Source organism: Dendrobates tinctorius, unplaced genomic scaffold (genome assembly GCF_039654945.1).
Source record: "Dendrobates tinctorius isolate UK_male_01 unplaced genomic scaffold, ASM3965494v1 ptg000159l, whole genome shotgun sequence".
In the NCBI taxonomy this organism is placed as follows: Eukaryota; Metazoa; Chordata; class Amphibia; order Anura; family Dendrobatidae; genus Dendrobates; species Dendrobates tinctorius.
In genome coordinates, this window is record NW_027361826.1 from 2,597,776 (window position 1) to 2,620,702 (window position 22,927).

General features: G+C 41.7%; 1 protein-coding gene across 1 annotated transcript; it reads left to right on the plus strand.

The window, feature by feature from the left end:
* The first annotated feature begins 2,111 nt into the window (after window positions 1–2,111).
* On the plus strand, window positions 2,112–18,779 carry CBX7 (chromobox 7). Its single transcript, XM_073549442.1, has 6 exons — window positions 2,112–2,711; window positions 4,056–4,099; window positions 7,761–7,826; window positions 8,667–8,733; window positions 9,214–9,574; window positions 10,978–18,779. The coding sequence occupies exons 1-6, from the start codon at window positions 2,643–2,645 to the stop codon at window positions 11,148–11,150; spliced, it is 780 nt and encodes a 259-aa protein (XP_073405543.1). The 5' UTR covers window positions 2,112–2,642; the 3' UTR covers window positions 11,151–18,779.
* The last annotated feature ends 4,148 nt before the right edge of the window (window positions 18,780–22,927 follow it).

Here is a 22,927-nt window from a genome sequence, read left to right on the forward strand (position 1 = left end):
GCTGAAAGTCTGAACTTCAACTGCATCTGAATTGTTTTGTTTAAAATTCATTGTGGTAATGTCTAGAACCAAAATTAGAAAATTGTCTCTGCCCAAATATATATGGACCTTACTGTATACACATCATATACTTTTCCCATTATTTTACTCATAGCATCATATTCCACAGCGATTTATAGATGTCACTAACATCTCTGTCCCCATTGGGGCTCACAATCTAAATTCCCTATCAGTATGTCTTTAGAATGTGGGAGGAAACCGAAGCAAACACGGGGAGATCATACAAACTCCTTGCTGATGTTATCCTTGATGTGACTTGAACCCAAGACCACAGCGCGGCAAGGCTGCAATGCTAACCACTGAGCCACTGTGCCGGGGATTATATTTATAAACTCCTCCATTCTATAAATTATATATATATATATACACTCACACTCTTCCATGTCTATCCTTTGTATGATATACATATCTATAGTCTTTCTGTGTGTACGTCCTCTATTATATATAATCCCTAGTATAGTCTTCCCCATTACATTTATACACTGTCCCCTATGGCCATTCTCTCATTATACCTGTGTCATGGTGTATAATATATATTCTTCCCCATTAAACTTATACATACTGTCCATTATATTCATTCTCTCTCATATCTGTATACTCATCACTGTGTATACTATATCCCCATATTTATACATTCTGTCCCCGATATTCATTAATGCTCATTATATAAATACAGGTGTATTATTTTTATATATATACGGTATATACTGCTCAAAAAAAGAGGGAACCCTAAACAATACATTGTAGTGTTTCCTTTATTTTTTTGAGCAGTATATAGATATACACACACATAAACACTGTCCTCCATGCTGTGTTAACTCTTTATAAAGCGTTTCCAAAAAAATAGGCGTTTGGCCACGATTGCTCAGTGCCATTTCCGGCAGTTTTCCCTTCTGCCTGGTTAGGCCTCTTTCACACTTCAGGTTTTTTTGCATCAGTTGAAATGCGCCAAAAAGTCAGACAAGCGGATCCATTCTCAACTGATGTGAACGGATGGCACAGGATCCGTTTTTGAAAGAGAGAGAGCGAGAGAGGGAGCGAGAGAGAAAGAGAGAGAGAGAGGGAGCGAGAGAGAAAGAGAGAGCGAGAGAGAGAAAGAGAGAAAGAGAGGGAACGAGAGAGAAAAAGAGAGAGAGAGAGCGAGAGAGAGAGAGAAAGAGAGAGAGAAAGAAAGAGAGAGAGAGAGGGAACGAGAGAGAAAAAGAGAGAGAGAGAGCGAGAAAGAGAGAGAGAAAGAGAGAGAGAAAGAAAGAGAGAGAGAGAGAAAGAGAGAGAGAGGGAACGAGAGAGAAAAAGAGAGAGAGAGAGAGGGAACGAGAGAGAAAAAGAGAGAGAGAGAGCGAGAGAGAGAGAAAGCGAGAGAAAGAGAGAGAGAAAGAAAGAGAAAGAGAGAGAGAAAGAAAGAGAAAGAGAGAGGGAACGAGAGAGAAAAAGAGAGAGAGAAAGAAAGAGAGAGAAAGAGAGAAAGAGAGAGTGAGAGAGAGAGAAAGAGAGAGAAAGAAAGAGAGAGAGAAAGAGAGAGGGAACGAGAGAGAAAAAGAGAGAGAGAGCGAGAAAGAGAGAGAGAGAGAGGGAACGAGAGAGAGAAAGAGAGAGAGAGCGAGAGAGAGAAAGAGAGCGCGAGATATGACGGACAGCAACTTTTGGCGGATCCTCAAAAAAAACGGATGCAACGACAGCAATCTGTCACAATCCGCCATTAATGCAAGTCAATGGGGAGAAAAAAAGGATCCTCAAAAGGGATCCTTTTTTTTCAAAACCTGGCGGATTGTGACTGATTGTAAAAAGCTGAAGTGTGAAAGAGGCCTAAGTGTGACTTCTGAGCCTTGTGGTTCCCCTTCCCCATCAGTAGGCTGTGTGCAGGAGCAGAGCTGCCCCATCCCCGCTCGCACATCGCTCCTGAGAACTTTCCAGAAGCTGCTGGCTCCGTCTCCGCTTCAGCCCCATCACCATCCTTCCTCCTCAGCTCCTTCTCTGTTCTCTCTCTCTCCGCAGATATCGTTACTAAGCCCCGCCCCCGGAGCGCGGTCACGTGGCCGGCTGACGTCACCGCAGCCTCCTTGTCCCTGTGTGAGCGGAGTTCCCGAGAAGATGCTGCGCGCTCCCTGAAAACGTTGCGCAGGTTGTAATGTGAGGAGGCGGAGGAGAAGCGGCGGAGGTGTCGGTGCAGGTGCAGCCCGGGAGCGGGGCCACAGCCTGGCCAGGACGCTGCGCACCGCACCTGCAGCACTGACACGGGGAGGAGGAGGTGCGGGCACATCTGGCGGCCCCCGCTGCGGGCTCCGGAGGAGGCAGGAGCAGCCCAGCAGTCAGTAGTTGGAAACTTGCGGGAAGTAGACGCTGCCCATAGACTGGTGGCAGCGTGCGGACTGCGGCAGAGGGCACCTACACGGGGGCGTGGGCATCCCGAGCAGCAGCACCCCGGGCTGTGGCGTCCCTGCAGGAGCGCTCCGGTGTGGCGCGGCAGCCTTGGCACCCGGGCATTGCGGAGAGGGGGGTGTGTCATCTCTGCCACACAAGCCGCAGCAGCTACTAGTGGCCTGGAGACCACCTGGCACCGAGAAGCGACCCCACACACTGGCATGGAGCTGTCCGCCATCGGGGAGCAAGTGTTTGCTGTGGAGAGCATCCGCAAGAAGAGAGTGAGGAAGGTAAGAGCTGCCAGGCTGTGTGCCACCATGTGCCCGGCCTGCTGAGGGACAGCACTGGGACATGCTGCTGTTACCCCAGGCGGGGGCAGAACTCGGGGATCTACAGGTGGGCGACACGTTACATGTAGCGGCTTCTTATTAATGGGACCTACAGTACATGGGGGGGACCTTGTTCTCCTACATGGGGGGGGGACCTTGTTCTCCTACATGGGGGGGGGGGGACCTTGTTCTCCTACATGGAGGGGGGGGGGACCTTGTTCTCCTACATGGAGGGGGGGGGGACCTTGTTCTCCTACATGGAGGGGGGGGGGACCTTGTTCTCCTACATGGGGGGGGGGACCTTGTTCTCCTACATGGGGGGGGGGGACCTTGTTCTCCTACATGGGGGGGGGGGGACCTTGTTCTCCTACATGGGGGGGGGGGGGACCTTGTTCTCCTACATGGGGGGGGGGGGGGACCTTGTTCTCCTACATGGGGGGGGGGGGGACCTTGTTCTCCTACATGGGGGGGGGGGGGACCTTGTTCTCCTACATGGGGGGGGGGGGGGACCTTGTTCTCCTACATGGGGGGGGGGGGGGACCTTGTTCTCCTACATGGGGGGGGGGGGGGGACCTTGTTCTCCTACATGGGGGGGGGGGGGGACGGACCTTGTTCTCCTACATGGGGGGGGGGGGGACGGACCTTGTTCTCCTACATGGGGGGGACCTTGTTCTCCTACATGGGGGGGGGGGGGGATCTTGTTCTCCTATGCCCCCTGGAACTTTATTTGGCATAACTTCTCCTAATTCATGTTACCACTGCCCTATACATAACATTACTAGGACATGTAGCAGAATCACCAAATACAATGGGAGCTTGCTTCATCTCACATTATAGTTTCCATTGTTTATGGCCATATATGATTTCCTATATCTGCCGTCCTCCATGCATCCTGCTGCACAGCCGGCTCCGCGCCCATTATGAGCAGCGCAGGACCCGGAGAGAAGCATCGCTGCACCGCTCCAGGTGACTCACTGGCTGATGCTTCTATAGGTGACTACACGGTGACTCACAGAGATGACTCACGGTACACATGTTTGTATTATTTCATATCCCGTTAGCTGGGAAGCCGTAAGTGGTGGAAGATATGGAGCGCCGCATGTCAATTAGGTGTTCAATGAAAACATGACTCCTATTTACAGAGAGATGAGGAGGCCGGGTGTCCGACAGGCTGGAAGTTCTCATTTTCACTTGTAACTTCTGGAGAGCAAAGTACAGAAATAATGGATGTGTCATATTCAGTATTAAAATGTACTGTGGTGTCTGTTCTCTCTGCTCACACTATGTCACTGTCTGTCTTTCAAGGGTAAAGTGGAATATCTAGTCAAGTGGAAAGGCTGGCCACCCAAGTAAGAACCCTCTTCTTGTTTATACTTTGAAACATTGTGTGTGTATGTATATATATTAATTTCATTCTCCAGAAAAACTGCCCGAATGGGTGCAAACTGCCCCAATGAAACTGGCAAAGTTTCCTGTCGAAAGTAGAGAAAGCCCCCCGAAAAGAAGGCAGAACATCCAAAACAGTGAAAAAGTAAGGGTTAATTATTCATCAACACCAGCTATGTTTCATCTCTGTATGGAGCCTTTCTCCAGCTTGAGAATACTTCCATAGAGAGCTGAAACATAGCTGGTGTTGATGAATAAAGGTCCTTATTTTTTCGTTTTTTAACTGTTTCAGGTGGTTGCATGGAGATACACACACACACACACACACATATTTGTGTGTTTGTAAATATTAAAATATTTATACACTAATATTATTGTACATGTACTTTTGTTAGAATAAACAGCACTGTCTCTTTCTCACTGAGCCAGTTTTATGCGCCACCTTCACTCAGCTAGGATAATAAACTTCCAAGGCACTGTTCTGTGGTTTCTTTAGCTCCGTTATTGCTTCACTAAAACTCCTGGTGACACGTGTAATATTGTGTGTTGTGGCTTTAGGCAGCGCTACAGACATCCATACATTACTGTTCTGATTCCGAGCATTACAAGACAGTTTGTGCTCTACTGCATTTGCTAATCAAGTTTATTGAATTATTTCTTCCACCCCTGAAACGTTCCTCTCTCAGCCAGGAAGGGTGAGTGACGTATGATTATCATATTGTAACTGTAGGGGGAAAAGATGGAACAGCTTTTTCTCTTGCCGGTACCCTATAAACACAAGCTGTTCTCATAGTAAAGCGTGCCATGCTTGATACCATGGAACCACGCTGGCTTCACAGTTATTCTGAAGGATCTTTGAATTTCCCGCCCTGTGGCTGGAGACGGGGGATTTGTGTCACTGGAATACCGGAGCGCTGTGCTTGCACCACCGGTGCTAGTCATATCTTATCTCGTTAGATGCCCTGAATGAAATAAAGTAGGAGTTTCTCTATTTCTATATTTTTATATAATTCTATATTTTAACAATATGTGACCAAATGTGCGCATCATATTTTTCTCTATAGAAAAATGGATCAAAGTAAAGAGGAAGAAAAAAAAAACACGTGAATTCTTCCAGTGGTTCAAAAACTAAAAAAGTTACATCTGTATGTTATATAATTTTTTATTTTATATATCTAGATGGTACGGTTATGTTATTTGGATGTTCATGGGTTGACAATTTAAGCTGTTATTTTGAAATACAATAAATGCATTTATTATGGATATGACAATAAACATTTTATGTTGTCATATATCCATAATATGTTTTATGTCTTGTGTGTGCCTTGTTTGGCTCATGTTTGTTGTACTTGTCTATATTTGCACCATGGAATAAATGGCGCTATAAAAATGTATAATAATAATAATGTTACCAGCAGAAGCCATGTAGGCAGATGAACGTGCGTTATGGCTCCGGCTGTCTCTGAGCCAGCAATGAGCTTGCGTTGGCTTTTATGTGTGTGTCTGTGGGCTCCTGCCATGGCACTGCCCGCTCCTAGATAAGGCCTGCCTATTGAATACGTCTTGTTTATCACCTCTAATCTGCGAGGGGGAGTGAGAACTGGAGGAGGAGGAGGGAGCGGAGAGTGACGCATGAGTCATCTGTTCACTTGTTTACTTCAGCCTGTGCTGCAGTGTGCGCTCGCTCCGTAACCACGAGATTACTCCAGTGCTACATCTGGCTTACATGAAGGATGCATTACATAACTATAGAGCCATTATTCATTGGTTAACGAAGCCTAATGGCATTGATGGCTAGTTACTGTATTTGTAGCATTGATCTTCCTTTTTATGACTGCACTGATGTAGCATTACATGTGCCTCGTCTTGTAACAATATATGTCCTAAACTGCTTTTTAGTGACATGATGCAGCCATAGACTCCAACTGACATTCCAATATCTATTTCCTAAAGCAGTTCATGCAGCTGTCATGCCCAGATTAGTTTATGGGGGTCTGCAAGTTACATGAGTATCAGTGTTTGTTAGGACGTATGCCCTGTTGACTCTGTTGTCATCTATGGGGACCTTGGTTCTTCAGTGAAGGTTTGAGTTTACATGTATAAGCTGAATATAGCTTCTGGCAGTGTCAAACTAGCTCCGATTTCTGGGTCAATTTGTGTTTTAGGACTGTATCTTTCAGAGATCTAAAAAATAAAAAAAAAAAAAAAGAGTTTAAATAGCAATTACCAGTATCTTATTTCCCAAAAAATACCCACAGCGACATTTCACAATGAACATCTGTGTACACGAACATTGTGACTCCATTATATCGGAGCCAGAACTGCTGGAATAAAGCTGTTTTCTGATGGATACAAATAAACAGTGAAAGACCTAATGAGCAGGGATGTGTCAGTGGGGGTCTGTCAGGGTTCTAGTGTTGTTTGCGGGAATGATAGACCTGCACACTGCACTATTCAATATATAGATAATGTTATATTTGTTATTTTATATATTATATTTTTTTTTAATAAAATACAATGAGGCTGATCTTTAAAGATAAATCTGCCAGCACTTGCACCAAAAACGTTTGCAGCACACTTTATAAGGGTTTTAGACACATTTTTCATCTCTTTCAGAAAGCAGTGTGGCTTCACCAGAAAGGGCAAGACCATAACTTGTGGTACAGCATTGTGCACCCAAATATATGCCAACATTTGTGCCCATTTCTGGCACAAAATAAGCCAACTAATAGATGGTGTACACTTATGCACCGAGGCCACTAACTTAATAAATCAGGCGAGGCGTGAACTGGCATGCGCCTGGCCACAAATCTTACTCCAGTCATAGACTGGAATAAGATTTGTAACAAGGAACATCACAGCTCGTCGTGGATTTGACAAGGCGGGGGGGGGGGGGGGACTCTACACCTCGTCCTGCCCAAGCTCTGGCCACTTTGTCAGAGATATGCAAAAATGGCATTACAAAAACGTCAGAATTCTTGCACAACATTTTGCAACTTTTCAAAGCTTTTTAAGCCAGAATTCTGAAAGAACTAATCGGGGCCATAGACAAGACAGTCTACATATGCACCAGATTTATCAAACCGCATGAGCCACTGTGATAAATCTGGCAGATTTTAAGATTGTCTCGTCTACCAGTCCATTTGGATGGTCCAGATTCTGCCTCTCGACAAGAACTGATCAATTGTATACAAGTCAATCGGCGCTCAGTAACTGGCCTGTTTATACAGACCAGTGAAAACTGATAGGAACAGAATGTTCGTTAATACATTGTTCTGTCACCACAAAGCATCGTGTTGTCGGCAGCACTTTTCCCTGTTTATGTCGGAGAGTGTGCAGCCGATAACGATTACCATATTTTTTTTGCCGGCTTTATTGATTTGCTCATCTAACTAAGGCGTGTTTTCCTATTTAGTTGTTACAATAGCTCCCACTAAACATAGCATTATTTTGGGGTAATTTAAAGCAGAATATCCTGCTCCTAAAGTGATGGCATATCACTAGAATGCCCCTTGTCTTCAATAGTTGTATATGCTGTATTATTAATAATTATTGTTTCTTATAGTGATGAATCTTAAAGTATTAAATTACTCAGACTGATTTTTTTTTTCCCTTTTCTTCTAGATACAGCACCTGGGAACCAGAAGAACACATTTTGGACCCACGACTTGTTCTGGCATATGAAGAGAAGTGAGAATATTTTTTATGACTTATCAAATTTAAACATCAAACTTTATTTTAAATGATCTCCAGCCTGAGTGTAAAATTTTTTATACTGTATGTTAAACATACTTTTAACATGGGAGTCAATTGGTGTAGTCCATCACCGCCATCCAGTTAAAAAAAAAAAAAAAAAAAGTATATAGGGCTGGATTCATCAAAATTTTCACTCTAGAATTCTGGTGTAAAATCTTTGAAAAGTCTCAAAATTGAGGTGCAACTCAGAGTTGTGACTACGTTTTGCTACTTTTGGTGTTTTCACACCACTTTCTCCCAGATATGTCCTAATGCGTGGAGCTGTGGCAGGGCAGGACTCCACATCTTGTCCAGTTCATAACGAGCGGCGTTCCCTATACCGGAAATCTCACTCCAGTCACGTACTGGAGTGAGATTTCTGCTGTAGCACACAGAAGTACACGCCACTCGGCAGACGCTACAGATTCATAAAGAGACATGCACCTCTTCATGAATCGGGAGCATCTAAGTCCAGCACATGCCCCCATCAAGACTGGTATGAATAACTCTGGTCTGGATGAATTGGTCCCATAGGTTTTGTTTTATTTTTAACACTAGAGTCTGTAGGTGACTGATGGTCAGTGTTTGCCACCGGTCAGACATGCAGTATACATTGTATTTTTCATGCTGAACACCTCACACCGGTCATCTTGGGATATGTTGGGTTTAGGGATAGGGTAAGGAAGGTCACAACTTCATTCAACTCAGTGGTGCAAATGTTAAACTCTATTAAAATAGGTGCAAAACACATGTATGATATAGTTCTAAAACAAATTATTTATGTTTGTCTTGAAGGGAAGAAAAAGAGCGAGCTTCTGGGTGTAGAAAACGAGGCCCAAAACCTAAACGACTCCTGCTGCAGGTATGAATAAGAAAAGTGCATCTATTTCTAAAGCAGGTATAATATGCAGGATTTAATCTCCGTCAGATCCTGGACGCTATGATGTTTACAGAAGTGTACAGAAAAGCAGTTGGTCTGCTCATAATAATAACCGTACATTTCTAGATTCTAGGTGTGAAACGTCTGCATGTTTACGAGAACCTGTGAGGTTATTCATGCCGCCTGAATTGCATGTACACAGGGAGACCTGTCATTCGCCTCTAGCAGCGCAGGGTGGAGATGGATTCGTCTGTTCTCCAGATATTGTCCCCGACTGGATCTTTAAGGAATATTTTTTTCTTTTTCTGAAATGCTGGAACATTGAGAAAATAACATGCATGGATGCAGTTGCACAGCCAGGCTGCGATTCATGCTGCCTGTGGTTACCTTTAAGTTACAGTATGAATTTGGAAACAGCTAAAATAAGGATTTATTTATTTATTTTTGTACATTTCTCTACAGAGGCTTTATGGTATGGACCTACGCAGTGCACACAAGTCCAAAGAGAGAAATCTCTGTTTCTCCTTGTCTCGGAGATTCAGTAACGGTCTAGGCTCCAAACCCACACCAGCTTCCTCAGTGCCAGAAAAAGCCAAGTCACTACAGTTTCCCCTCAGCAAGCAGCGTAAAGGGAGAAAGTTTTTGTGCCTCTCACGCAAGAAGTTTCTACGCGTATCAACCTATGAGCCGCTGAGTCGTCGGCCAGATTTCTTTGTCAAGGAGGATGAAAAGGAAGACGCTCATAGCGTCCCCGATTGGCAAGAAGAAAAGCCAGCAGAGGAAGAAACACAAGACAAAACTATGCGTGAAGCTGATATTACGGGTGGGATATGTCACCTATTCTTTTTTCATGATACCAAATCCTAGAATTGAGCGGTTCGCTTCGTGCAATCCTGGTCCACGCTGCAGGTCAGTGCTCTCTGACCATGGACAGGAGCTATGTAAATTCCCTTGCCCTCCTAGGCTCCACTTAAGAGTTGCCAGACTGGCAAGAAGTCCCTTGTGTGCCACATGCCGCACAGATGATGTCATTTCAGGCAGGCAAATCAAACGTCGCACCACAAAACCCAGAAGCTCAGGAAATTTGCACTTCTCCTGTCCATAGCCAGAGAGCACTAATATGGATCAGGGATGCACAAACTGATCTCTTCATCTCTACCAAATACTTACGCCAAAATGTTTTATTGAGCCATCTGATAAGTACTAATCATAGGTTTTGTAATTTTGGCATTAAAATATATTTTGGCTAAGTGTTTGGCCCACCATAGCACCTTATCACATATTCACAGAAAAGGAAGTAAGTAGAGTTGGTGAAAATTGATTTGCAGGATGCAGTCCATTGCCCGCATCAGTGATTTGTGGATGCTGGACATGAACCCTGAGAATCGGATCCTGCCTCCCTCCATCCACAGCTCTACTTTGATTAGTCAGCCTAGCGCTTCGTCACCATTATGATGTCATGTACATGTGACGTCATGACCGGCTAACTAACAAAAGCGGCCAAAGCTATCACAGATAATGGACGTGGCCAATGGACCTGGTCTCCCACAAAACGGTTCGCACTAACTCTAATAATAAGTTGCTGGTCACAGTGGGACTTACCACAGGGATTCTCACTGATCCTATTATTCGGCTCTGAAATTGCCCATTTAAATGCAGTGATGATCTTGCGTGCACACCCAGCCCATTCATAATCCCTAGGACATATGGCGATAACAAAGCACTCTGCTCATGTAGGCTCATAGACAATTAATGGAGCTGGGCTATATGTTTGGGACCATTCTATATTCAAAGAGGGAGTACTGGATAGTGGCAGTCACCGTGTCTATAGCACGCAAGATGGTGGCGCTCATATGGGTAATCATGTGGCTCTGTTCTTTGCTGCTCAGACATGCACAGATAGAGACTGAAGCTGGGACTGTCCACATGACTGCCACCATTTTTACTGCCTTCATCCAGTGCTCACACCACTTGTACATGGACGGCAATGGGCAATACAATAATATGGTATTCATCATTGCCCTCAAACTGTTGTATTCAAGCATAAAACATCTATGTAATTTATAATCAGTTGGTATCTCATAATCCTCCTGCAGCTATAGTTTATAATGTTTATTATATATAGTTATGTTATCTGGTAATAATCATGCATGTGTGCTTATTGTGTCCTGTGTATTATATGTAGATCCCGGCCGTGGCCTTATAACTATTTATGTCTTGCTACAGATGACACAAACTCCACTGCTGCCCCTCCTTGGCTTCCTGCCCACTCTACGCCCAGTGAGATTACCGTTACAGACATCACCTCAAATTCCATCACCGTGACTTTCCGTGAAGCCCGGTCCGCAGAAGGCTTTTTCCGGGACCGCAGTGGGGAAGACCGTAGTGGGGAATGCTAGTTGCCGTAATCATCACTTCTTCCTCTTCCTCATTTGAAATTAAATTTAAAGACTGAAAATAACTGTAAACATAGGAGAGATTCCTCTGTGAAAGACCTGTCTGACAGTGCAGAACAATCCGGTTTTACGAAGTGTGAATTTTTTTTATAATATATATATTTTATTTTTTTGCCGGCTCCACAGAAATTTCACTAACCTTGTTTCAGTTGTTTCCCATAACTTCAACGTTGCATCGCCATCACATTCTGTATGAGAATGTCACCTGGTGATATTCTGCTAGGACACAGCAGTATACAGATGCAGTTTTATGTGGGCATTGTAGATGATTGCTGCTTGGACAGTGTGTAGTTTGTATTCGTTCTAGTTCGGGAGTGTAATGCTGCGCTCCTCCTGCATGGATGGGAATTGTATACTTATGGGACTGAGAGCGAGAAGGTGCAGTCCTAATAATTGGATTACATTACATAGGTCATATGTCATTGGGACAGCTTTTAGGAATAACATTACTTACATGCACGTATCCAACACCATGTATTAGAGCCCTAATAGACAGACATCATGATTTGATTGAATGCTATGCAAATGGAAATGAGTACACAATATTACTGTGTATTTTAGTGATGGTTAATACATCAGACAAAGTCTTTGTATCCATATAGCACCTTACGAGTAGTGAACTGAAATGACTGCACTTACACTCAGCACCGGGCCTATGGTTTGTGCACGGCACCCTCACGTACTCCTTCTTAGCAACTGACCATAAATCCAGATATGTCTATTGCTCAGATGTAATAATCACTTGCTACACGTTGTGCTTACTGATGCATGCATTCCCTTCTGCACTGACTACTAGTCCATCACTGTCTTTGCAGGCACAAAGTGTGTATAAACACATCATTGTGTATTTATGACTGAGCAGCAGTGATACATTAATGGAAATAAGGACCATGAGGAGGTTATTGAAATAATCCGAATACACTGCTTCCCGTTTCCTATTTAGGATACATCAGTGTATAGTCGGATAAACAGTTGCTGCTTTACTCCACTGGTTTATTAATAATTTTGTATTTCAAGTCTCTTGGGGGAAAAAGCAAGAAAAATTGTGAAATGTGCTTTACTTTCATTGCATCCTTTAGAATGAAAATATAGCACGTGAATGTAAAAGAAGTTTAATTTGAGCGCAGGTTAAGTGGAGCTTCGCCTTTTAAGAATGTTAGACCTATGTTGGGGCCTATTAGACTGAGTAATGTACATGGAATCTGTCATCAAGTTCCTGCAACATAATATACGGGCAGAGACCCTGATTTCAGCCATGTGTCACTGGGGCAGCTTGCTACAGTTTTGATACACCCCTGCTGATAAGTGATTTTATCACTAGAGGACTAGTAAACGTCCTGCCTGGTACCCATCCACGCCCCCACCACTGATTGGCTGCTTTCTGCCTACACACAGTGTACACATAAATCTGACAATCGGTGGTGGGGGCGGGGTTATACAGAGCTCAATTATTTAAGTGATACGTCACTGAAATCAGGGTCTCTTTTCCTACATTATGCTGCTTAACATGATAACGTGTTTTCCGAGCATCTTGAACGGGCTTGAATATGTTCCGAGTCCCTGCGGCTGCATGTTTTATCACTGTTGGATAGCCTACAAATCATGCAGCCGCAGGGACTCGAACAAGAGTAGGATGGCGTAGTCAAAGGCCGAGCTCCTATTCCCCATTCTACATAGAATCTTGTCTCCACCAACTGTCATCTCCTATCTCAGTAATGTAATAATCTGTCTTCACCAAATACAGATTTTACCTGGGAATTGAGAATTTTGAAAATGAAAGATCAGTCTAAGAGGAGAAAGAAGTGGTTCTCTCTGATCAGAATTATTACTATCAATTTATGAAATAATAACTAACAAGACATTTATTCCTAAATGTAAAAAACCTTCTGAAACTGCCTCAAGAAAAGAAAGCATCCCTCAAAAAAGGAGTAGTTCCTTAAATGGTTTCCGCTTTTAAAACCTTGCTGTTTTTGATGCCCTAAAATAAGTTAGGTGTGAACATAGCCCAAAACTTTCAGCACTTGTTCAGTCTAATAGGCCCCTTTTTTAACAATGAAATTCCTCTTTAACTGTTACGAATACCAAAATATGCAAATGATGAACACAGGGTAAAGCTTTCATGAGAAATGCGAGTATTTGACGAGCACTTTATGAAGATTAGGACGTGTGGAAGCACTGGTAATTTAGCTCTTAATGTTGTAAATTACGATAGTGTTGTGTTTGCGCTTTCTAGTTTGGCCAATTGTTATTTTAGCCTCTATGCACTGTTATTTTTTTTTCCAATACAAATGTCATTTAGTTGGAAAGAAATGTATTTACTATAGAATGGAGACTTCCGGAGTTTGCGTGTTGTACGTTTATAATTTCTTCTTGATTGTTTCAACAGTTGCAAGGACAATTATATCTCTTGCTAATGACAAACTTTAATACTTTAGCACTTACAGATAGTCGTCAGATACTATCTCATTCCCTCAAAGGCTTCTGCTTAATAATTCAAAGTATATGTACATTAACCCGAAAGAAAATGCCGACCATCTGCCATCCGTCGCTCGCTGATCACAATGACAGGCTGCTGTTACCGTTCCTTTATGCGATTCTTATACAAACCCCTTTCCTTGTCACTTATACTAGTTCAGGTATATTTAATTTAAATGTATAAAAATGCAGAAATGACCAGTCTTCGTTCTAATAATCTGATTGGCAAACTAAGAACCTCACGCCTTTAGTTGTAATTCTGCTAGAAGTAGCGTGTTGCTTTCTGACCATCTAAATTGACCGCACGATCTCACAGCGTTCTACCTCCCATATTTATAGTTTGGCGTGATTGAGTGTTTGGAAGTTTGTGATTGATGTTAAGCAATGAAAGCTGGTTACTTGTTACCCACGTATGTGTTATTGCTCTGCAACAGTTACCTTAATTCTGCTATATATTGTCAGATGTAGAGTATTTGCATAGGTAGCATCATATACGGGTTTGCCCTCCTGGCTGAATGGTTTTAGTTCATTGCTTTCTACTGCTGCCAGAAGTTCGCCAGCGTCCACTGCTTTGGTAAACGTTTTAGAGCTGGCACGGTTCTGTCATTTTGTATATATACTGATATAAATACATTTGTTACGTTCGGTACATTTTTGTGTAGTAGCACTTAGGACCAAAAAAAGCTTAAAACAAAAGTGAGTTGATATGACTTTTGCTTTCCTAGTATTTTTCGTGTCTGCATTGTATCTATTTGAATGATATTCTGCATTCTTACGTGCAAGGTTAGGCTGTATATTAACATGTTGGATTGCCTATACTGAGTATCATCTCCTGTATCTGCATTGTATCTATTTGAATGATATTCTGCATACTTAAGTACAAGGTTAGACTGTATATTTAAAATCATACATGTAAAATTGTGTGGTTGTCACAGTCCGTGCTGTATTGTATATGATGTAAGATCTTGCATCATATGTCCTTAAAGCTTTTTAAGCCTGGAGTGACTATTATTGCGGACATGTCCATGAGATACTTCTTAAGTACTTTATTGAATAATATTTTTTTCAGTATGCCATCCAGTTGAGCCTAATATTTTGTTATAAAAAATTGTATTTTTCCTTTTGGGATTTTTTTTTTTAAAGAAAATCTCTCAGCAGGATTTCACTCCTCAAACTATATATAAATGCACATAGCTCTTTCGTAGTCAAGTCCAGCAATACCTTTACATGGCCAATCCATACCCCCCCCCCCCCACCTTACCGAGAAATCAGCATTTTGCATTAATATGCAAATGAGGCTGAAGACCTATGGTAGATCTGAAGCCTCCGTCACCCCAGCTCTGTTTCCTGCCCAGCACCACCACCTCCTGCTTGACTGACAGCTTTTATCCTGTAGCCATCAGTCAAGAAGAAAAAGGCAAGGTTTGGCGAATAGAGCTGGAGTGACAGAGGCTTCAGATCTTCAGTCTCATTTTCATAACAATGTAATCGCCGATTGCTCAGTAATGGAGGAACAGACTGGCCAAATAAGGTATTGCTGGACTTTTCTTAGTCTTTGAAAGGGCTACATGTGCTTATAAACAGTTTGGGGATGAAATACCGCTGACATTCATGCATTTTTTGTTTGGGAAAGGGACATACGCACAATACATATATTTGTATAATGAACATTTAACTGTGTACAACACCTCTCCCAAAAAAGGTCCACTCCTAATATTAGCTCTAGTAGAAGAGATAGATAAAACTATTATTTAAAATAACTTTTCTCTTCTGTGTTAATAGAAAGTATCATTGTGCAATCATCAGAACAATCTCTTCTGCTTTGCTCTGTTCACTTGTCTGTGTGGGTTAATTTTTAACATTATTACCAGAGTTAAATATAATCTTCCCCTGAAGATATTTTGGCTTTTCTCATAGAAACTGTCATGTTTTATCGTTTGTGTTTTTTTCTGTGGCCATTAACTTTTATTGCTTTTTTTTTTTTTTTTTTTTTTTTATTGTCATTCAACTCTTCTTTTCCCTGAGTACTGTAATGGCTCAACTACATCTCCATTGCTGTGTTGGGTTTATCAAGTTGTGAACATTTGAAATGGCGCAGGTCACCTCCAGGTACACGCTACAGAATATGGACGTTCATGTGCTTTGATCATAATTTTGAGTCAACTTAATATGGATTATCTTCTAAATTCGACATGGCGCAGCATCTGTGAATAGACTGCTTTAAACCGACTGCAACTAGTCAGTAGTCATTGCGCTATTCCAACACCTTTTACAATGAGGAAAAAAATAACCTTTGTGCCATGAAACGTTTTTTTCTTTAGATAATCGCTCAATATCATATCACTGATCCTTTTTTTTCTCTACATAAAAATTAATGTTGAATTGAATGGTCCTAAAGTTAACCCATTTCAAATTTATTTTTTGTAACGTAACTTACCCATTCCTGTAATTATTTTGGTTGGAGACATTTAAACCCGCTGTAGTCCAAAACTGTACACCATTTGACATAAGAGGTCTCGGTAGTGTATTCTATAGAGAGAAAACTTTTTTTCATTTTATATGCATCTTTTTCGTGTATCCCATGTTCCCACTTGCCTTTGCAGCACCCTCCTGACACTTGCTGCTCGCTCACGCTGTAATGTTTTAATATAGCCAATGCCTTTTTTGCATTTAACCAAGTACCATACCATTTGTTGAGAATTTTCTTAGGAATGGAAAATCTATTAACAGCCTGGAATAATGTTTGAGGTTGTATATTACTACCTTAACAGCACTAAAATTGGTTTTTTAACCTTAAAGCTCCTGCCAGGTTCCCCTTGAAATAAATGCATTGCCTTGCAAAATAGCTGATTAAATGCTGTTACGTTGTCATGAGGAATAATAAACCGTACATGACCAAAGGAAAACGTCTCCATTGGTCAGAACTGAAAGAACACTCATTTTGTATAAAAAGATGTCACTTCTTGTCTCTCCAGTCCTATTAATATTAGCTCACACGCAGTTTTATTAGCGAAAGTTCACTGTTTGATAAGGGGCAACTAGCTTTAAGTCACTTGGCTTCTTAGACAAAATGCATGGCAGTAAAAGGAGTATAACCAATGGTCATTATACAGTAGATGAACCTGTTAATTGCACATCCAATAATGCATAGTGTTACAGAGACAAATTGAATGTACTTTTTTTATTTTTTTTTTTATTTTTTTTAGGGTTGAAAATATAACAAATACCAACTACTCGAGGTTCTATAGTTCAACTGATTTGATGTTTTGTGGGTTTTTTTCATTACAATATACTTAACATAAGTCTGTCTGAAAGATTTCTACCCCTCCCCGCAAAAAAAAAAAAAATATTAGTGATAATTTTGCTGTCTGAAAGATAGTGTCGTTCATATTTTTACTGATATAATCTATTGCTGTAAGGCTGGAAAAAAACTATTCTATTTCATATGCAAATTAGGTTTAAGCGCTTTCGGAGTGTCAAAGCACTTCCAAAGTCTCTGCTTATAGTACTATTCCCCACCGAGCACCATCTTCGTCTGCTCGACTAATAGCTCACTGGCTTGACTACACAGCCAGGGAGATGTCAGTCAAGAGGAGGATGTGGGACAAGGCAGAGAATAGAGCCAGGGAGCCTAAGACTTTAGAAGTGCTTTGACACAACCAAAGCACTTAAACATCATTTGCACATGACGTAAAAGAGCAATTTAGGCTGTGTGCCCACAATGCGATTTTTAAGTGTTTTTGCTGTGATTTTCGGTGCGAAAACGTTTGAAAATCGTGTACAGAACTCACCCCATGCATTCCGCACATGCTGTGCTGTGCTAATGCTGCGCTTTTTTCCGCGGCGGAAACGCATCGCGGAAAAAAATCGCAGCTTGATCATTCTTTTGTGCGGAATCGCAAAGAATTGCCGCGATTCCGCACCCTTAGGAATGCATGAGAATCGTTTACTTCCCGCATGTGGCTATGCCCACCAGCGTCTCATGTGCGGTTGGTACCCACGGTGTGGAGGAGAGGAGACTGTCCTCCAGGCCCTGGGTACCATACCCCTGTAAAAAAAAAAAAAAAAAATCGTATATTTACCTTCCGGTGTCCCGCGCTGCATTCCCGGCCTAGCGTTCCCAGCGCGGGACATCGGAAGGTAAATATACCCCGATTTTTATCATTTTTAACATTTTATCTTTTACTATTGAGGCCGCATAGGTGGCCTCAATAGTAAAAAGCTGCTCACACTTGTCAAACACTATGTTTGACGAGTGTGACCAACCTGTCAATCACTTTCCAAGCGATGCTTCAAATCGCTTGGAAAATCGCGGCAAAATCGCGAACAGAATCGCGGTGAAATCGCGTGGAAAAAACCACGTGATTTCTGGGAAGGAGTCCGGTTTTCAGTGTGCGTTTTAACACGCAACGTGGGCACATAGCCTTAAAGTCAGAGAATGAAGGTACAATTGCCATTATCTCGCAAGAAACAACATGACAATATAAAGTGTTTGTGAGGGTGAACCGTTCAGACAGATTCACGTTAAGAATACATTAGTAGAATTCTTTTTAAATCCGCTGCCGTAGCTGACCTTATGTGCAGATCCTCTGATTGCTATACTCTAACCTTAGTTAGGAAGCGACACAACTTGTAATATTTACAAAAAACTAATTCTAAATATTTTGTAATAAAATAATACCAAAATGCATTGGATTCTTTAAATAATGTTTCTCACTTTTAACTCCAGGTTGGTGATGCCGATTGTGTCACAGTGCTTCCTCGGCAACTAAGGAAAACTGAATTTCTATTTTGTCATAATAACAATTTTAAATGTAAGAATTAAGAAAACCCTTATTCAGAGACCAAGGGAGACACTTGTAGCAAAAAAGTTAGGAATATACCTTTAATAATGTAAATTTAGCTTGAAAATCTGTAAATCACGGGCTGAAGTTTAGGAAAGAACCGAGGATGAAACAAAATAGGAAAATGATGCAGAGTATGTAAAGACTCTTGAACAAATGTCTGCTTTTATTTTTGTAAATTCGTTGAACTTTTATTTCTGTAGAGGATTTGTTGCAGAATAAATAATGCTATATACAGTATAACTGTACGAAATGTGTTCTGTCTTGTTATTCACGAGCTACAGTACATCGCTATTGAGAAATAAAACCTCACTGCACTTACATCCTCATGTACAATCGTTATATAGCTTTTCCCCTCAAAGATTTATGCTGCACTCTTTTCTTTTTTTATTCTCGAACACAAAAATATTACAGTAGCTTTTCAACCTCTTAACAACCCATGATGAAAGTTTTACGTCATAATCGGGTGCTAGTTCCTTCACTCTATGGGGGCAAGTGCAGGACTACTACCAAAGCTAGATTCAGTCAGGAATGGAAGGGGTACACTGGGAATGGAAAAATAAATATAGAACATGTCATAATAAATAACAACCTAAATACATTTAAAGGGGTTATCTTGGACTATTGGATTTTTCTCATGGGTCAAATAACTGACAGTTTGCCAATTTCCTGCCTGGTGCTAGTTCAGAGCTATCACAGACCGCTCCAACTGGCAATTGTGCTGCTTCAGGGTCATAGAGAAAAAATGTAATATCCTTTAAAGGCCTTTCCGGCGAGGGGACATATCACCCCCACATTGAACATACGGCATTTTTGATAACTGGGAAAGTGAGCGAGAGCAGACCCTCCAACTTAAATAGGGCCTTTTGCCATGAACACTTAATTATAGCCGAGATCTGCTCTGAGAGCTAGTCACAAACTTTACGTTTCATATACACAGAAGTGGAAAAGTACAGGGGCTTCCTCTGTTCAAAGGATTGTCTCAGAGGCTCTGGAGCCAGTGATGAATGTTTATGGAGATATACTTTCATTGTTGTAGCGAAGGGACAAACATCGCATTCACTCACATCACCTTAAGGCCTGTCAAACACCTCCAACTTAATATCATCAGATGGATGATGCTATCCATGGCAAGTATCATCTCTATAGAAAGGTAACATCGTGCCAGGAAATATGACATCTCCTGCCTGGGACCTCAAGGGGCAAAGCTATCCTGAAAGTTGGGGATCTCATCTTCTAAAAGACCTAGCATATACCACAACCAGTCCCCCATATGAGCTCACCAAGGGAGGTATGTGGGCATAACATTGATCTAATAAAAAGCATAGCTTGAGTTTCTATTATTTGTAAGTCCTGAAGGTACAGCTTTCTGTGGTTCTGTCTGTTTCCTAAAGGTACCTCTCAGCTGGCTCTGAGCCTTTTTCGTGATACAGGTTTAGTACTTTTTATTTTGTTATCCCTTGTATTCTATGTGCTTGCATGTATTGTATTTTGTTCTCATTTTGTATCATCTTTGTATATTTTTTTTATAAATACTGCTTACTTTTCCAGATTAAATGTATAAAATGTAATAGCTCTGTTCTTCTTGCTCTGTAATCCACTCCCCTGAAGCCATATGCTACCTGTAACGGGTGTCAAATCAGCCTTTATAAATGATTGGTGGTGGCAGCTAGTTCCTTTAATTGTTGTGGAGTCAGCCGTGATTGTATCGGGGTATATATTCCATGTGTTGGAATTGGAGGTGTATAGTATATACTATAGGCTCACTGAGAGTTTCCCAATAACTGGCCTGTTGGTGGAACTAGCCATGACCTTGTCAATCACTCGTCAGTCAATTGCGTAATTGTTCTGATGATTGGAGGCAGCGGATTTGCGTAATAGTCCTGACAAATTGGTGGCAGCGGTGGGATCTCATTTCTGCTTCTCCGTGACACTTCACATCAACAGAGCAGCTCTACTTTTTCCACTCTGCTCTGTTGACAGGGCGTGACTGCCAACATCCTACTGATTGTCAGCTGGCCCCCTGCTGCATATCAGCATGATATCAGCAGTCATGTCACGCCTTGTGAACAGAGCGAAGAGAAACAGCTGCTCTGTTGATGTGATACCACCGGAAGCATCAAAATCACCGGCAAGTGTGATCTACAACTGAACCGGCAAACCTCAATGCCACGCTCAACAGGCGGGTAGATAGCAAGTACCAACCTGTAAGTTCCCTAGGTCCATAAGAAACAATATAGTCCAGGAATAACCCCTTTCACTGCATAGCTTTCTCATGGACCATTTTTTCACTTTTATTGTCATGTACCAGGAGTCAAACTTTTTTTTTTTATTGTTAGGACAACCTAGTCATTCAAGGGATTGTTTTTTCAGGATTGCTTGTATTTGTCAGTGACGTCATTTTGGAGTACAAAGAATTTGTTAACTTTATATTAATTATTGCAACCAAAAAAAGTTAGTTTTTGGAATATGATTAAAAAATGTAAAATTGACAAGACCTGAAGGGGTTAAAATATACCAACAAAACTCATCAATGTATACACAGTGGTGTAGAGGGATGTTGCAACCCGCCTTCACATCCATAATAAGTAAGCTTGTAGTAATGAAGTACTTTCCATGTGTTCTAAATTAAAGGGGTTGTCCACTATCCGTTTTTAAATTAAGTAGTCCCCCTAAAATAGCTATTTATCTCTCGTCACTGCAGTCTTGTCGCCAGGTCTCACAGGGTATGCATGATATTATGCCGCATGAGTCCTGCAACCAAAAAACAGCCACAGCTCTCATTTGTTCCGTTTGTCAAACAATCCCCTGAGCAGGGAACCCAGGAAATTGAAAGCATTGATAATACAACCATACTGAATGGCAAAGAGGTTGAGGTTAAAGTCTGTGACCCAAGGCTTCTGATTCCTCACACCATGCACTGTCACTATTCTCCGGTGCCGAAGTTGGGAGTGGGCCGACATGTGACCGCAAGTATGCGATTTCCACACCTCCGGCCACGTTCTGAATAAACGGACTCATTTTTGCTAAATTCACTTGTGTTGAGCGAGGCTGTGCAAGTCTAGTCAGCATGTGACCACATACTAAGTTGTGATCAAATGACTGCTCACTCCAAGCGCCGGCACTGGAGAATCCTCATGGAGCGTGAGAACCATGAGGACGTTAAAGTCTGCAGTCACATAAGGTCACTGCTGACTTTAACTTCAAGTCTGGACACCTCCTTTAAATCACTGTATTAAGACTGATATTATGGCCATACAGTGACCATATAAGGGCTCATACCCATATGTGAGAGAAAAAAACAGTCTGATTTCTGGACCGAAAAAACGGACGAGTACCATGCGAGTGTAATGCGATTTCCGTGTGATTTTTATACAGTACATCCGCATGACGTGTATGCAATGTGATTTTAACATGAGCTTTTACATACAGCAGTTCTCTCTATATAAAAGCTCATGTTAAAATTGCATTGTAATACACAACTGCACACATAGCTTTAAAACCAAATTTTCTTCAAAACATTATATATATTAAAAGCCGGCAAATGATCTGCCGCGTACAGTGTAGAATAGGTAAGAATAGATTACATATATACACATAGAATAGGTATAATATATATATATCTTCATATTGCATAGAGATATAGATAAAAGATTAGGCATTAATTCATTTATCGGCTTCTGTAAAATCAATGCAGGAGCCGACAGGATAGGAGACATGGTTTACATACAGTAAACACATGCATAATAGTTTGATATATAGATGTCAGTGACCAATGTAATTAGTATAGTGTGTGTGCAAATTATGGGACATGTGTGTATTTAATAAAAGAATATTTTTTGGGAAAAAATGGCGAGGGCTCCCGCGCAATTTTCTGTGCCAGAGAGGGAAAGCCAGCGACTGGGGGCAGATATTCATAGCCTTAGGCCTGTTTCACACATCAGTTTTTTCAAATCAGTCAAGATCCGCCATTTTGCTTGGCGGATCCGTTTTTTTTCCCATTGAGTTGCATTACCGGCGGATCTTGACGGATGGCCATCTGTTGGATCCGTTTTTTTGCGGATCCGCCAAAATTTTGGCATCCGCCGACATGTCTGGACGGACAATGCAAAGTTTTTTCGGGCGGCTCGATCCGCATTTTACATTGCACATGCCTGGATGATTTGCCTTGGCCGCAAATTTAACCCTATGGCTGGAGTCACACACAACGAATAAAAAATCGGTCCCATTTTAATGGTCCAAAATCGCACAAAGGTATCTTAACCAGTGATGCATTTTTGATGCGATTTTTCTTCATTGATGCGATTTTAATCGCATGTAAGGATCCGTTTGACATCAGTCTGGCGAGATTTTCTCGCAGGATAGCTAAATAGACATATAATGGAGCCCAATGACAGGTTT